The 15,658-nt window shown below is 40.3% G+C and overlaps 1 protein-coding gene across 2 annotated transcripts in view; it reads left to right on the forward strand.

Moving 5' to 3' along the window:
* The window catches only part of LOC117877620 (rho GTPase-activating protein 7-like), a 218,399-nt gene that overhangs the window by 9,784 nt on the left and 192,957 nt on the right, over positions 1–15,658 (forward strand). For both annotated transcript variants that reach the window (XM_034770862.1, XM_034770863.1), the window contains exon 2: positions 5,398–6,562. In XM_034770862.1, the coding sequence (XP_034626753.1) occupies positions 5,507–6,562 (1,056 nt within the window). In that variant the 5' untranslated portion in view covers positions 5,398–5,506. The remainder of the gene's footprint in view (positions 1–5,397; positions 6,563–15,658) is intronic.

The raw sequence follows: 15,658 nt of genomic DNA on the forward strand, positions 1-15,658 counted from the left end.
AGTCACACAAATAAGTGACATCTATGAGGCATTCAAAGCTGAACATTCACACATTCAGAGGCCCAGATTATTTCAAATGTATAATTTTAATGTTTTTTTTCTGTTTTATTGACTAGCTGTCAATATTAGATCATACAAAGAGTACAACGAAAAGATGAGCTTGGGTAGACAAATTCATGCTAGCTCTGCTCAAGAGAGCACCCTAAAAATAATGTAGCTAGGGGTAGCACAGGCAACAGCTCTGATTAGCTGTTTGAGTACAAACCCACCTGTACCCTCTGGGTACGTTCTAGGGCAGCTAGCTCAAGCCATTGCCTGTGCTACCCCCAGGTACACTGCTATTTTAGCGCACTACTTCAAGCACACTCCTATCTGCAGTGTAGACATTCCCACAGAGATGTTAAATAAGTCTGGGGAGTGTGGAAATAGTTCACTTTGACTATGGATCCTGTCTTTTCCCTACCCTTCTCCTTGAGGGGAGGCTGTTTCTCTAACTCAGGAAATAAATCAGATTAAAAATTAAAAAAAGAAATATTGTATGATCACCAGTTAGCTATTATTTCAAGCTCCCTTTGTATATTTCGAAGGGGAACAAATCATTATAAAATTAAGCAACTCGTTAATGTTTGTTGTTTTCTAAAGATAAATCAAGATGTATTGCGAAAGTTTGGAATCCTATCTTGGTCAGTTTATGCAAACAGTATTGGTTTCCAAGACTTTGGATTTGTCTGCATGAACCATTTGCCGAGCTTACTTCATAGTTTGATACATCTAATTTCTGAGGTTTTTTGAATATTGTTGGACAGCCTGATTACAGTTAGACTCACTTTCTGTAATATGTTAAGTATCTTTTGCATAAAAGTTTTAAACAATCTTAACAGTACTATATTTTTCACTGAGAGCTAGTAAAATATAATGGGTGTATTCTGATATATGTCAAAATGTATAAAAGAGGATACATAATGACTTCCTGTGGGATAACAAAACTGATTCCCTCTAGAAAAAGGAAATCCTTACAAAGTCACAAGGGATGAGGCCTTGGGTAGTTTGTTAAAGGCTTCTATTAGCGTATGGTCTCATGGATTAATTACCTTCTTGTCTGATTTTTGTTAGAAAATACTAACTTCCTGTAAAAACTTTGTTAGAAATTATAGAGTTTTTGTTAACCAAGTCCTATATGATCTATGTTTACTGTAAGTGACAGATTTTATTTTTGTTTCTGTCATGAAAGAAAATGTATAGCTCAATTATGACTTTTCTTATAGAGGAACAGAGTAAGAAAATTGTAACTTCAACTTCTAATATAACTTTCTGGTGAGAGTAGGGGCTGGTGTATACACAACGTTGTACTAGTTTAACTAAAGGTGTGATGTTAAACCAATGCAATTTTATGTGTGCATACTCTTATGGTGGTTTAAACTTGGTTTATATCAGTTTAGCTTGCACCTGCAAATAACACCGGTCAGTCAACATATATATTGCTGTATGTCTGGTGTATCCCAGGATACTGGGAGCTCTTTAAATGGAAGAACAGATGTGATAGTCACCTATAAAATATTCACTAATTTCTGCATTGCAGGGTTCTATAAATAGTGATTTTAATCCTCAAAGTCCAATCCTAGCACGCACTGGGATCAACTAAAACCAGAAAGGCTCACTGATTCAGGCTCTGCTCTGTTCCAATGCGCTGGTCAGCAATCTAGCAATATTGCCAGGACACTGAAGAATTCTGTGGGGTTTTGTTGTTTTGTTTTCTATATCACCAATGGGTATTATTGGTAACAATGTTAGTATTTTGGAGTTAGCCCCCCTGTTATGGGTATATAGTATAATGTTCACTATTGAAAACAGTTTTATATTCTTTCTTTTGGGTTTAGCAATATAATACAACTAAGTTGATGTGTTAACAATTGGCAGCAAGTTAAAGCAATTTGCCTGCTTTGTATTGCTTTAATAAAGAAATATGCATGTAACAAATTAATTTTCTAGTTTCTCACAAATGTTTGCATGGCAGTCAGGGTACATCAGAAATGACTGATTAAGAAAAGTACTATATTATGGCACATCCAATTGAGTGTAATTAATTTAGGCATAGAAACATTTGTTTACAAAAAAACTGAACAAAATTTAAAAGGCAGAGTATTTCTTTGAAGCAAGAGAGAGAAAGAGGGAGAAATGTAATGAGCTGAGCAGGGAGCTAAGTTTTAAGTTGAACTGTTTGTAAGCAACCTTCTGTCTTAATACCAGCCCCATTCACTTTCTTAAATACTGTTTGCTGGGTGGGGACAACACGCAAATGAAGGTGAAACAAAACTACCAAAATACATATTTTTGGTTGATCTCCTACGTGTGCATGTCTAATATGACTCTTTTATTGGTGTGTTGTAGAATAAAAAAAAACAGTCTATCCTATTGTACAAAATGTATCCCATCTATAGCCTGAGCAAGACATAAGTGATTTCCATTGTTGAGATGGTGGGGGAATCACTCTTTGACTTGTATTGCTGTCTATCTAAATCTCTCCTTTGATGTGTTGATTCTGGAAGCACGAGGCAGGGGGGTGGGGAGGGGAAGAGAGAGAATGGAAGATCCTGGCCTGGCCACAGGTTGGCGGTTTTCTGTCCCATATAGTGCCCAGACAGGAAATGGGATGCTGGGATCATGTCGCCCTCCTCGCAAATGTTGGGGGTGCAGTGTTTGGAAAGTACCAGTGGGGGAGAAGGTAGACGAGGGTGGAGGGGAGCTCTCTGAAGATGAGGGTAAGAAATAAGAGTAGAATAATTCCTCCCCATACAGTACAGAGGGGATTAGAGAGAGAAGGAATTCCTAGCAGGCTCCATAGGTCTATTTTGGTAGACGATGGCGCAACTGGGCTTCCACTGATCTACGGGTCACTGCTCTGTGAGGAGGACATGGAAGGGCCTCCCTAACTAGTAAGCTTAGTGCTCTAGCTAGATTTGTGTGGTAAATCTTCACACTCCACGTTACTGTAATCTCATATTTTAGGAAACAATGAAAGTGTCCTTGTCATATATTTATTTGTCTTGAATTTCAAGCAAAACATTTGATATTATCTTATTTAATCATTTTGTCTGCTATCCATTAGACAGCCAACGCGACTGTGATAGCACAAGTAAAACAGAAGGGTTCCTAAAGTGAGATTTATTTGTTTTTCATCCCCCATGAAATATAACCCACCACATCCAAAAATGAAAAACAGTAAGGGATCTGTTCTGCCCTCGCTGCACACATGTAACTCCATTTAACAGCAATGGGAGTAACACACACCCGTTAACCCTTAGAATGCTGGCATTTTTCAGACTGTCAACCAAACAAATGCCTAGGATGACATGTATAAATGTCCTTTGGAGATTGTATAGCCTGGTGCTATACACTCAGGTCTCCTCGATTCTCTTCTTGATTATGCTACAAACTCCCTGTGTGACCATGGGAAAACTGCATAACCTTTTTGGACCTTCAATTTACCCACCTGCATTGATGAAAATAAAACAGATGTTGTAGCACTAATTTTTTTTTCTAAAATACATTGGAATGCTCACATGAAAAGTGTTTCACAAGAAGGAAAAGAGACTCTCAAAGCAGAATCATCCTCTTACTACCAAATTTTGCCTGTGAAAATAGTTTTGGGGCTGTGCATTTTTTAGGGGAGGAGAGGGACTTGCCTGGCTGTATGTTCTTTCCATCTTCCTCCGCCTCCCACACGCTATTCACTTGTGCCAGAATTCTGTTACCCTATGACTATATTTTCCTTTTAAGTACAAACTTCCACAAAGTTGGAAAACATGAAATGAAGCTTGCCATCCTAAAAAAAAGTTGAAGATCTCAGGGTGTGCACAAGTCCATTCTAAAAGTCACTTTGTCAGGGCATAATTTACAGAGACTCATCTGCACAGTCATAATTCTGCATTTCTTTCAAACAGCTTACTTTTATACCTTCAGGCATGTGATTTGTCAGGACAGCCTTGTGGGCAATCGGAGCTTGCTGTAGTGGACTGAAATGACCCAGAACAAACTCGGTAGTTAATCTTCTTTATTGGTGAAATCAATAAGCAGATTCGTGCTAAGTGCTGACAGTTCTTATGTAGGGAGTGAAAAGTAGAAGTGTTTGCTCCTTGAACCTGCAATGTTTTACAGCCCAGTCATTTTGTTTCATTATTTGATAAAGAACTCGTTGCTCCATCTTGTATTATATGCATAATTTAAATAGCTGTAACATATTTCCTTTGCCCAATGGTTCATATGTTTAAATGTCAAAGCGAATAGATGAATGTACGTATGTTGCCATCTAAACTTATCAGATACAAGGACCAATTGGGGAACCCTTACTTGCACTCGTGAGAGTAACCTTACTGATCTCAGTGGGGTTACTTAACTGAGTAAGTACACACCAACATGGGTAAGGGACACAATCCAACTACTAGAGCTTTAGGGGACTTGTAAAAGATGTCTTAGTTAAAATTTAAGCAAATGCTCATTAAAATAGCAGAGCGCTTTAATGACTAAGGCCCTGATCTTTCAGTATGATGCACACAAATGATCTCTCTCCCTGCACAGAGCCCAGTTAAAGTTGTGGGACTTAAGGATTCATTCATGTGAATGACAATGACAGATTATGGCTTGATCTGGTATATGGCCACTAATAAACCACATTTTCCTTCAAATTCTAGAGCTACTTGAAGTGAGAAATATGCCAGAAAGTTAAATAAGTTTTCCCTGATTATTGAAGTTTTTGCCCCTTTAAGGGCCCAATCCTGAAAACTCTTCTGGATGTAATACTTACTACTGTAACTAGTCTCATTGGAACCAATTAAACTACTCATATTAATAAGAATGACAACAAGTAAATGGCTGCAGGATTGGGCTGAAATTTAGCAGCACAATAAAGAGGTTTATAACATTTGTGAAATTCTGAATAATCATCAACTTCAGATCCAAGTCTTCAGACAGTAACTGGAGGTCTGCACTAAATGGGTTTCTTTTCATGAAGAAGAAATGCAAACTTACTTTGTGTTCCAGGAGTCACAAGATTTAATACATTTTGTAACCATGGAAATGGATATCTTATGACGGAAATAGTGAAGAGAGACTCATTGTGAAAATCTGGCCCATGAAGCCAGTTGCCTGTCTATTAGCTTGTTTATACCATTTCTGTTTGCTTGATATTGGAGAGTAATCAGAAAGTAAGCCATGCTAAATCATAGCTGCCATCAAGTTTGTATGATAACTATTAAAGCTATTTCACAAAACATCCTTTTAAATTCCTCCCTTCCAACCCCATGCTCTTATCTTTGCTTTTACATTTTTGTTTCAACTGTTCCTACTCTTGGGTCTTTCTTAGAGTTGAATCAATAACCCAATCTCTCTCATTTCTTACAGATGTTAAAATGATGAAACTCTCTCTCCCTCTGGAATTCATTGCAGTCATGACATCTCCTCTGGTCCTGTATAGAATGTACCTTGCAGCCTGTTGCTGAACTGTTATGACATGTCTCTAGCAATCAGAAAGAGAAGCTGGGAAGAACATGTGACCCAGTGGATGGGCTTGCCTTTTAATTCTGTTGAGTATAATACAGCATGTCATCATGGACTTGTAGCTGATAACTTTCAAGAAAGTATGGAAAAAGATGAAGTTTTGAATGTGGACCGGAAAGAAAAATGTGCTTCTTTACCAGACTGCTGTCATGGTGGAGAACTGATTGGCTTCCCTGCAAAGCTGCTTAGCAACATTTCAAAAGAGGTGGATGAAAATGATAACCATGAGGATGAGGAGCATTTTCTTTCTTTGGAGGCCAGCACAGAAACTTTGGTCCATATTTCTGATGGTGATGATGACGATGTTTCAAACCTCTGTTTGGATAAAGTTAACCACCAGTTCACTATTGGAAGGAAACTAACAGATGAAGAGCAGAGTTTAGGAGGAGCAGGCTCCTTAACAAATATGGTAGCAATGATTAAAACAAACAGGGAATCTAACATTTCTGAAACAATAGGAGATATTGATGAACTTGACTATGACACAGTCCCCAACGAAGAGAAGGAAGAAGAGGACATTTGTGGCAGTATTGGGAAAACCCTGGAGCTTTGTAATTATAAAGGCTTAAATGAAGTAATAGATGCCCCAAGAGAAAATCTCTCCAGTTCTCTAAATGTGAAGGAAATTATGCCTGAGAAACAGCTGCTTCATACTGCTGTAATTGCACAACAGCGTAGGAAATGTGATGCTCCTAAAGATAGGCATGAAAAGGCTGACTATAACGTGGTCCAGGGTGAGTTTTCTCCTGGTCTGTATACTGGCAGTGGTAGACAACCATTCTCAAAAGCAGACTCCAGCAACTACCTTATGCAATCTCCTCTCAGTTCCCATATAATGTCAATGGAAAATGGACTGGATGAAAGTGGTTACACAGAACCTCAAGTGGTTCCTGAAAAAAAATGCCTTACAAATATCAGTCCAGTGGAAGGCACGCAATATTTACATTTGAAGGATAATCTGTCCACCCATGAATCTACAGACAATCAAGTGAAACTGCGCAAAAGAAAGGTAGGATGTACACAAATTACGGGGTTTGGTTTCAGTTTTTGTCAACTTTTTCTCATGTAATCTCATGGCTGATTTATTGAAGCAGTAAGGTAAATATCACTCAGAATGTTGTGTAGATGCCAGGTGTTGCAAATGCTTCTGCAAAACAATTTGGAAACATGCCACATGGATGCAAACTCATTTTTAGATCTGAAAATTACGGTCTTGTGAATTTGGTATGTTCCTTATATTTGTTTATATATATATTTTTGTTGTGGTGTTTGTTTGTTGTTTGGGTTTTTTTCTTTGCTAGTACCAAATATCAGAGGTAGTGTTTAGATATAAGTGATGTCTGCAGCTGTATAGGACCTTTGTTTAAAAGGGATGGGGAGGAAAATGTTACAAACTTGTAAAAGAAATTCTAAAATGTCTATTACTGGCGCTGTGAAGTACAGGAAGCAGCTATTTGAGTTCCAGCAAAGCCCCATGAGCGAGTTCTCACAAAATGTTGCTGGTATGAAGATAGAGGAAGCTCTTGATGTTTTCAGACTGAGAGCAACAAGAAAACTTCACTGGCTCTTCAGACAGGGAAAAGAGAATAATTCCAAAACTCTAAGGGCATGTCTTCACTGCCCGCAGGATCGGCGGGTAACAATCGATCTATTGGGGATCGACTTATCACGTCTAGTGAAGACGCAATAAAATCGATCCCTGATGGCTCTGCCGTTGACTCCGGATATCCACCGTGGCAAGAGGCGGAAGCGGAGTCGACGGCGGCGCGGCAGCGGTCGACTCGCCGCCGTCCTCACAGCCAGGTAAGTTGACCTAAAATACGCAACTTCAGCTACGCTATTCACGTAGCTGAAGTTGCATATCTTAGGTTGACCCCCCCCCCAATAGTGTAGACCTAGCCTAAGGGCCAGATCCCACAATCCCAGCAGGAGCAAAACTCACATTGACTTCCATAGGAGGGATTTGCTGATCATCGGACTGCAGGATTGGGCCCTAAGTCTGTTTCTGCTGGCTGTGTTGCTTAGGGCTTGTCTATGCGGTGTATTAGTACAAGGGGGTGAATTCCAATGCACTCTAGCCTCCTGCACATTAGCTGGCTGGTGTGGGTCTTGGTGGGGTTCACTAACGGTTCCCTAGTGTGTGTTAATTTACTCCTGTTTCAAATCATACCACATTAATGCACATTACATAACTTTTAGTGAGTGCCAACAGGATCCACACAGTACAAGTAGCACATGACACCCTCCTAGTGCAGACTAACGTACAGTGTAAATAAGCCTTTATTCTCTCTATCCAATACCTATGTCATATTGGTGGTTCTTCTCTCTGCCTATCTATCTGCTAACATCCTCAATGAACAATAATCCCCAGCTCGTCTTGTCTTTTTTCAAATCTGGTTTCTATAAAGTTGTGGTTTTACCATCAGACAAGATCTTCAGTGTCTTAGTGGTTGTTTCACTAAATCACAACCTCTGAAGCATGAACCAGCATGTCCAAACTGCTGTATGCCAACACAGCATCTTGAGTTGTGGCTATCACTCCCTTGTGTACACTGTTTGGTAACATTAACACTCAGTAAGATTTTGTTATGGTTGGAAGCTATATGTAGCTTTTACAAAAGGCTCTAGAAACTCTCATATCCAGTCTTGCTTTAGAGTCAAATGCTGTACTTCATAACTCTGTAATAACTGTTACATTGATTTAAAGTCACAGTATTTGTGACTTACCTCTGTTAGTTCACTCTTTCCTTTTTAGTTCTCTCTGACCTGCCATAGTTACCCCTGAAATCCTTACAATTTCACATTTAGCTATCTATATATGTGAGTGTTTGTATATAACACTTGGAAATACTGCCTTTTTTATTTCCATGGGTGATATCACTGCATTGATTCATTAGCATTGGCTGGTGCTATTATGATGCCCTCAGTAATTCTGCGTTCAGTATATTACTTCTGGGATATGTGTCATTGAAGTGGTAATAGTTGTCAGTTGTCAGATAAGCCACACAGTCAAGAACTGATTTCCATAGACTTTGAATAATCATTTTTTTCCCAAATGCAGTTGCTAATTTTGGTGTGTGTATATAATTTATTCAGCTAAACAGATTAATTTTACAGCATATATATATATTCATATTATTTGAGACCATATCATTGTTTTAAGATAATACAGTGTGTGATTAGTAATGCTTACAATGGGATTTCAATGCAATGTGATCTGATTAAGATGCTTTCACCTGACATATATATACATATACTAGTCTATGTGCAATAGGAGTATGCAGAATATCTTTTAAATGCAGTGTGCAGCATGAGTATACTTGTGGTTTGTGGTTGCTACAATAGGTATTTTAAAAAGCAAGAATCTTTGAAGATCCCAGTAATACTGCAGTGGAGTACGGTGACAGTTGGGAAATTGTGGGAAGGCAAGCAAGCAAGCAAACTAGAGAGAGGGAGCAAGCCAAGAGGCTGTTGGAAAGGAGAATGGAAAATGTCTCAGGGGAAGTGGCAGCCACATGGAAGGAAGGAACCGGAAGTCATATGCATGAGGAAACTGAAAAGGGGTTGTGTTCCAAAGAGCAAGGGAGCTTGGAGGTTATTTTGGGGAGAGCCAATGGAAGCCTGCTTCAAGCGACCTTTTTTAACCTGCCCTTGAAAAGGTTTGGTTAAAAGGAAGAGGTCTGATCTGCTCCTGCTTCCTAGTATGAATATTCTCCCTCTCTCTAGATGTGCAGATCCCTTTGCTAATGGTGTTCCTGCCTTGATGGTTTTATCATTTAAATCTAATCTTATAATATTTTACAAGGATGATATTGCCCATCTCTAGGGACAACAATCGCTAATAAAAATGTGCCATGTTTCTAAGATGACACTGAAAACCACTTTTATAACGAGAACAAAACACTGGAGAGAAAACAGACTTGAAACTGAAACCAACCATAAAAGTCAAGTGTTTGCTTTGCAGTGGCTGGGGGACTTAAGGGATTGGTAATGGGATATAGGGCCTTTTCTCTCAAGGGCAGTAGTTCAACCTAGCCTAAATACTGCAGTTAAGGACTAACACACACCACTAGCTGTGGATGTTTGCTGTCCAATATGAAATAAATGTGATGGTCTCCGTCCAGTGCCCCATAAATAAGTGTCCACATCACTGCTAATAATAATAATAATAGGCACTTAGGGCCAGATTTGTAAAGGTATTTAGGTACCTAGGCACTTTCAAAAATTCCACTAGGCCCCTATCTGCTTCTATGGGCATCTAAATATATTTAGAAATCTGGCCCTTACTGACATAAGATATCGCACCCTCAAGTGAGAGGCCAAAAAATGTATGGGCATGGCAAGTGAACTACCCTCTCTCTTCCAGAGATGCTCCCTGCTTGTCCAGGTTGAAGCACCCTAGGGTGATGGAGTGGGGAATCTTGTCCTGCTGTTGCCTGTGCTATATCTGCTCTGTAAATAAATACAGGGTCTCAACCTCCAAGACTGCCAGTCAGGTACATTTCACCAGCATTAAATTCCAGCTTAATCATTTGCTTTGACTATGACAGACGTGTACTGTCACAGTTTCACTCATTGAAATGCTTGAACTTGACCCCCCCCCCCATGTTATAAATGGAAAGGAGCTGCCATTATGGCATTCTTCATGACTCTGGAAATTGCCTCTTCCCTTGACTCATCAGAGCTTATATTTTTAGCCTGTTTTCTGATGGTGGTTTGTTGAGCAATAGCAGGTGCCTTTATTGTTATGGGAGTAGTTATACAATGTTTAAGTTGCATGGCAGCTGATTAGTATGATATTTGAGTAGTTTTATTATGTGTTGTGTTGAGTGTGCCCCTTATTATGTAGGGGCATCTAAAACATAGGACTGATGTTTATTAGCAGCATTGCATATCAAAAGAATAAATGATTGAATGAGACTAACTAGTCGCACTGTATGTCTGCACAGGGTAAAGAAAAACATGGTAATTGTTTGAACCCATTTTTATAGAGGTTTGAGAACACAGTACATCCTACTTATCCAAATATCTGAGGAGATGCCCAAACCTTTTGGTTATTCAGTTCAATGGCAGACCAGACTTTGAGGTGTTCTCTCAGTGTCGGAGGACCCTGGGGACATGCTTCAAGACCAGCTTTGGCCAGTACTCTCAGCTCTGATACTTCCATCTGGAACTTACAAGGTTGGAAGGGCAGTAACTTCAGTTCAGGTTATAGTTGCATAATCTCTTGTGTAGCATTGCAAGACTTAAGCTACTCTTATGTGGAACATAAGAGCTCGGCAAGCTCAGAAATTCAGTTAGACCTCATGGGAGATATGTGACATTTGGTAAATTGACAGTGGGTTAACAAGATTTTTAATAACAAAGAATATCACCTGTGGAATTATGGAACTCTTGACCATAGCCATGCTGTAAAATCTGTCTTCTCAGGCTGTACTAGACTTCAATACCTGCCATAAACAGAGATAGATCTGAGACAGGTCTATGGAATGGAGCATACCGGGAGCTGTAGAAAGTTATGGGTGGTTTAAGAGATGGCTAAACTGAATAGTTTTGTCTTGTATATTTTTTTTTCTTCAGTCTCTCTCTAAAACATACACCACTAGCAATGAAATTTGCCAGCATACACACATCTCTGATTGGGGTGTAGAATTGCAGCCTCCAAAGACTTTTGCCTTAGGCTGACAAATGAGGTGCCCTTCAAATTACCACCATATTAGACCAATAATGGAGCATAAGTAGGGGATCTTATTACAGTTGACTGTTCAGAACTGGACTATGGAGGAAAAAAAGAATGTAGGTTTCTGTCTCAAGAGAAAAAAATGTGATTGTCATCACAAAAATCTATAAAGTTTGGAAACATTTATTCTTCATGGGAGACCACAACGCATTTGTGTAAATTATTATTATTACCTTCCTGGCAGTGGCTTACCAGAAGCAGGTACTGGCTACTTGTTGTCATAGCAATAGCTCCAGTTTTGTAGCATTTCCTCTTCAATTAAGTGTTTCAAAATAAGGCTGGCTCCAAGGGTTTGGCAGTTTAACAAATGGAAAAAGCTTTTAAAAAACAGTGATGCAGAATAGAATAATAATTTTTTTATTCTACATTTATGCCCAACATAACCAAAAACTTTTATAGCCCGTTGAAAATCTCACCCCAGGAATACGACTATAGCTACAGCACAGATTGGCATATGTATTATTGATCTAAGAGACAGAAAAAGCATAAAAGGAGGAAGACTAGAATTATGGGATACATTTTCAATAGCGGGGACCACAAACGAGTGCACATGCATCCAATCACAACACATCCCTGCCCTTTCCCCATGTGCATATGAAAATGGAGTAATGATGCCAACAAACTGGTACTTAGCAGAGCACTTAAATAGCATATTTCATTTTCAAAGGACTTTTCCAAGATAACAAAGCTAAATTTAGATTGGTGTTCAATAACCTGATTTGGACATAAATGCAGCTTTGCATAAGAAAATTCAGGGCATTTCAGGTGTGCTTGCAATTTTGTAGGCGCACATGTTATGCCTCGGTTTGAAAGCCTGACCCTATATTTAAAAAGTATTTACCAAGGGTAAAACATTCAGAAGTGCCTGTCAAGGCTGTATCTCCACTTTGAACTTTAGGGTACAAAATGTGGGGGCCTGCATGAAGACTTCTAAGCTTAACTACCAGCTTAGGTCTGGTCCGCTGCCACCATCTCAAGCTAATTCCCTTCCCTGGGAAGCCTTGAGAAACCTTTCACCAATTCCCTGGTGAATACAGATCCAACCCCCTTGGATCTAAAACAAGGAGAAATTAACCATTCCCCCTCCTTCCTTTCACCAACTCCTGGTGAATCAAGATCCAAACCCCTTGGATCTTAAAACAAGGAGAAATTAACCATTCCCATTCCTTCCTTTCACCAACTCCTGGTGAATCAAGATCCAAACCCCTTGGATCTTAAAACAAGGAAAAATTAACCATTCCCATTCCTTCCTTTCACCAACTCCTGGTGAATCAAGATCCAAACCCCTTGGATCTTAAAACAAGGAAAAATCAATCAGGTTCTTAAAAAGAAGGCTTTTAATTAAAGAAAAAGGTAAAAATCATCTCTGTAAAATCAGTATGGAAAATAACTTTACAGGGTAATCAAACTTAAAGAGCTCAGAGGACTCCCCTCTAGTCTTAGGTTCAAAGTTCAGCAAACAAAGATAAACACTCTAGTAAAAGGTACATTTACAAGTTGAGAAAACAAAGGAAAACTAAGATGCCTTGCCTGGCTTTTTAATTACAAGTTTGAAATAGGAGAGACTTGTTTAGAAAGATGTGGAAAACCTGGATTGATGTCCCTTTCAGTCCCAAGAGCGAACGACTCCCAAACAAAGAGCACAAACAAAAGCCTTTCCCACCCCCCAAGATTTGAAAGTATCTTGTCCCCTTATTGGTCCTTTGGGTTAGATGCCAGCCAGGTTACCTGAGCTTCTTAACCCTTTACAGGGAAAAGGATTTTGGAGTCTCTGGCCAGGAGGGATTTTATAGTACTATACACAGGACAGCTGTTACACCCTTCCCTTTATAGTTATGACAGTGCCTAAGTCCCATTTTAAAAAATGACTTAGATATCAGAAGTCTGTTTCATAGAAAGTAAATGGGACTTAGGCTCATGAGGCCCAGATTTTTAAAGGCACTTAAAGATGCAGGCAGGCACTCAGTAGGATTTTCAAAATCATGCATGCCCTAACTCACTTTTCAAAATGGGAGTTAGCTGTCTGAGATATTTAAGCCTTGCAATGCTAAGGGGAACAATGCCTAATACCATTTTTTTTTTTAAATTTTGGCCTGAGTGCCTAAGTCACTTTTGAAAATGGGACTTAGACTCTTAAATTACTTAGGTACTTTTCAAACTTTTATCCTAAATTATTGAAAGAAAGAAACTGGATAATGACAAGGCTAAATACAAAACATTATGGATGAGAGTCATAAAGATTAAAACAAAGAAGAAACTGCAGTAAGCTTCTCTTACAGAACAGATCTTGGCTTGATGAAGAGCAAGACAAAAATGATGGGACCAACTTTGAATCTAGAGGATACAATATATATGGGGGACTTTAGCCAGAGAGCCATTTATGTATTCTAATTTACCCTTTCGTAGTGCATTACTGGCTGATCCATTCTGAACCCTAGTAAGAGAAGAAAGCATTTTATATCTACTATTTTTATTTATTTTTAATTAAGAGCAGAACGGACTCAGAATGAGAGTCAAATAGGAAAGATTATGTGCTAGAGAAATATCTTTGTACGAGAGTAAGGAGTGGGTTCATAGAGCAGAGCAATGTAATGATAAAATATTTTTAGAAAGTAACAGATAATTGTGATCCAGCAAACAGAGCATAAAGAAGAAGTATTAACATCCATAAGTGTCCAAGAAGCTAGGAGCTCATAGTAGGGTGACCAGATAGCATCTGTGAAAAAACGGGACAGGAGGTGGGGGGTAATAGGCACCTAATAAGAAAAAGTCCCAAAAAACAGGACTGTCCCTATAAAAACGGGACATCTGGTCAACTTAGCTCATAGTAGATTGTAAGTAAAAAAGGCAGGAGACATTAGGCAGCAATGTCAATGTAAAAGAGAAATCCTATTTATAAGAGATTAATGAAGCTGACTGCTTGAAGGATTGTTCATAAATCTGATAGCAAAAGAAAATACTGGGAACAGAGAAAGAGAAGGGGGGAAAAGCCTAGGACAGGCGTGGGCAAATGTTTTGGCCCGAGGGTCACATCGGGGTTGCACAACTGTATGGAGGGCCAGGTAGGGAAGGCTGTGCCTCCCCAAACAACCTGGCTCCCGCCCCCTCCCACTTCCTGCCCCCTGTCTGCCCGTCTCAGAACCCCCGACCCATCCAACCCCCCCTGTTCCTTGCCCCCTAACCGTCCCCTCCCGGGACCCCTGTCCCCTATCCAACCCTCCTTCTCCCTGTCCCCTGACTGCCCTCCCGACCCCTATCCACATCCCCGCCCCCTGACAGGCCCCCCGACAGGCTCCCTGGGACTCACTCCCAACTCTCCCTGTTCCCCATCCCCTGACCGCCCCCCCAGAACCTCCACCCCATCCAACCACCCCCTCCTTCCTGACTACCCCCTAGTACACCCCCGCTCCCCGCCCCCTGACCAGCAGCAGGAGCTCGCAGCCATGACACCCGGCCAGAGCCAGCTGCACTGCCCAGTGGGAGCGGCGGGCCAGAGCACGGCCCGCGTGGCAACGTGGCTTTGGGGGAGGGTCCAGGGACTAGGCTCCCGGGCCGGGAGCTCAGGGGCCAGGCAGGACGGTCCCACTGGCCGTAGTTTGCCCACGTCTGGCCTAGGAGATAGCATGCATGCGCTCGTTCTCACTTTCTCTCACACATGCACATACACACACACACACGTATTCTGATTGTACAAAAGTCCCAAAGGAAATCCAGCACACAAGACAGTATACACCCTGGGGTAAATCTCAGTTGCCATGGTAAAATTTAGTTTAAGACCAGATTTTCAGAAAATGCTAAGTACACACCCAAATGAACTGTTACACATCAAAATAGTCAATTGCACCTGCAGTTGCTGAGGCTGTATCCTTAGCTGTGGTAATGTTATATGTACATGTGAATGTATTTGCACTTGTAACTACAGGCCATTTTCTGAAATTTATAATTATGCATCCCTCAAAATACTTCTCATAATGCTCTATAAACTGGGCTGTGATGATATGAAGAAGGGATGGGTAACCCGTTGAGAAGAAAATACAAAAAACACCACTGCACTGAAAAAACAGTGCCCTGGCATCTCAAACCAGTGCTTCCAGAAGGTTCTGAAACATATACACCTCTATCCAATATAAGGCAACCCGATATAAAAGGAATTTGAATATAACACAGTAAAGCAGTGCTTCCGGGGCGCGGGGGGGCGGGACTATGCAGTCCGACGGATCAAAGCAAGTTCGATATAACACGGTTTCACCTATAATGCGGTACAATTTTTTGGCTCCTAAGGACAGCCTTATATCGGGGTAGAGGTGTAACTGTTTCATTGTTTTAAAGTTTCATAAACTCTGTACAGCCACAGTCTACAATTGC

The sequence above is a fragment of the Trachemys scripta genome, chromosome 5 (genome assembly GCF_013100865.1).
Source record: "Trachemys scripta elegans isolate TJP31775 chromosome 5, CAS_Tse_1.0, whole genome shotgun sequence".
In the NCBI taxonomy this organism is placed as follows: domain Eukaryota; kingdom Metazoa; phylum Chordata; order Testudines; family Emydidae; genus Trachemys; species Trachemys scripta.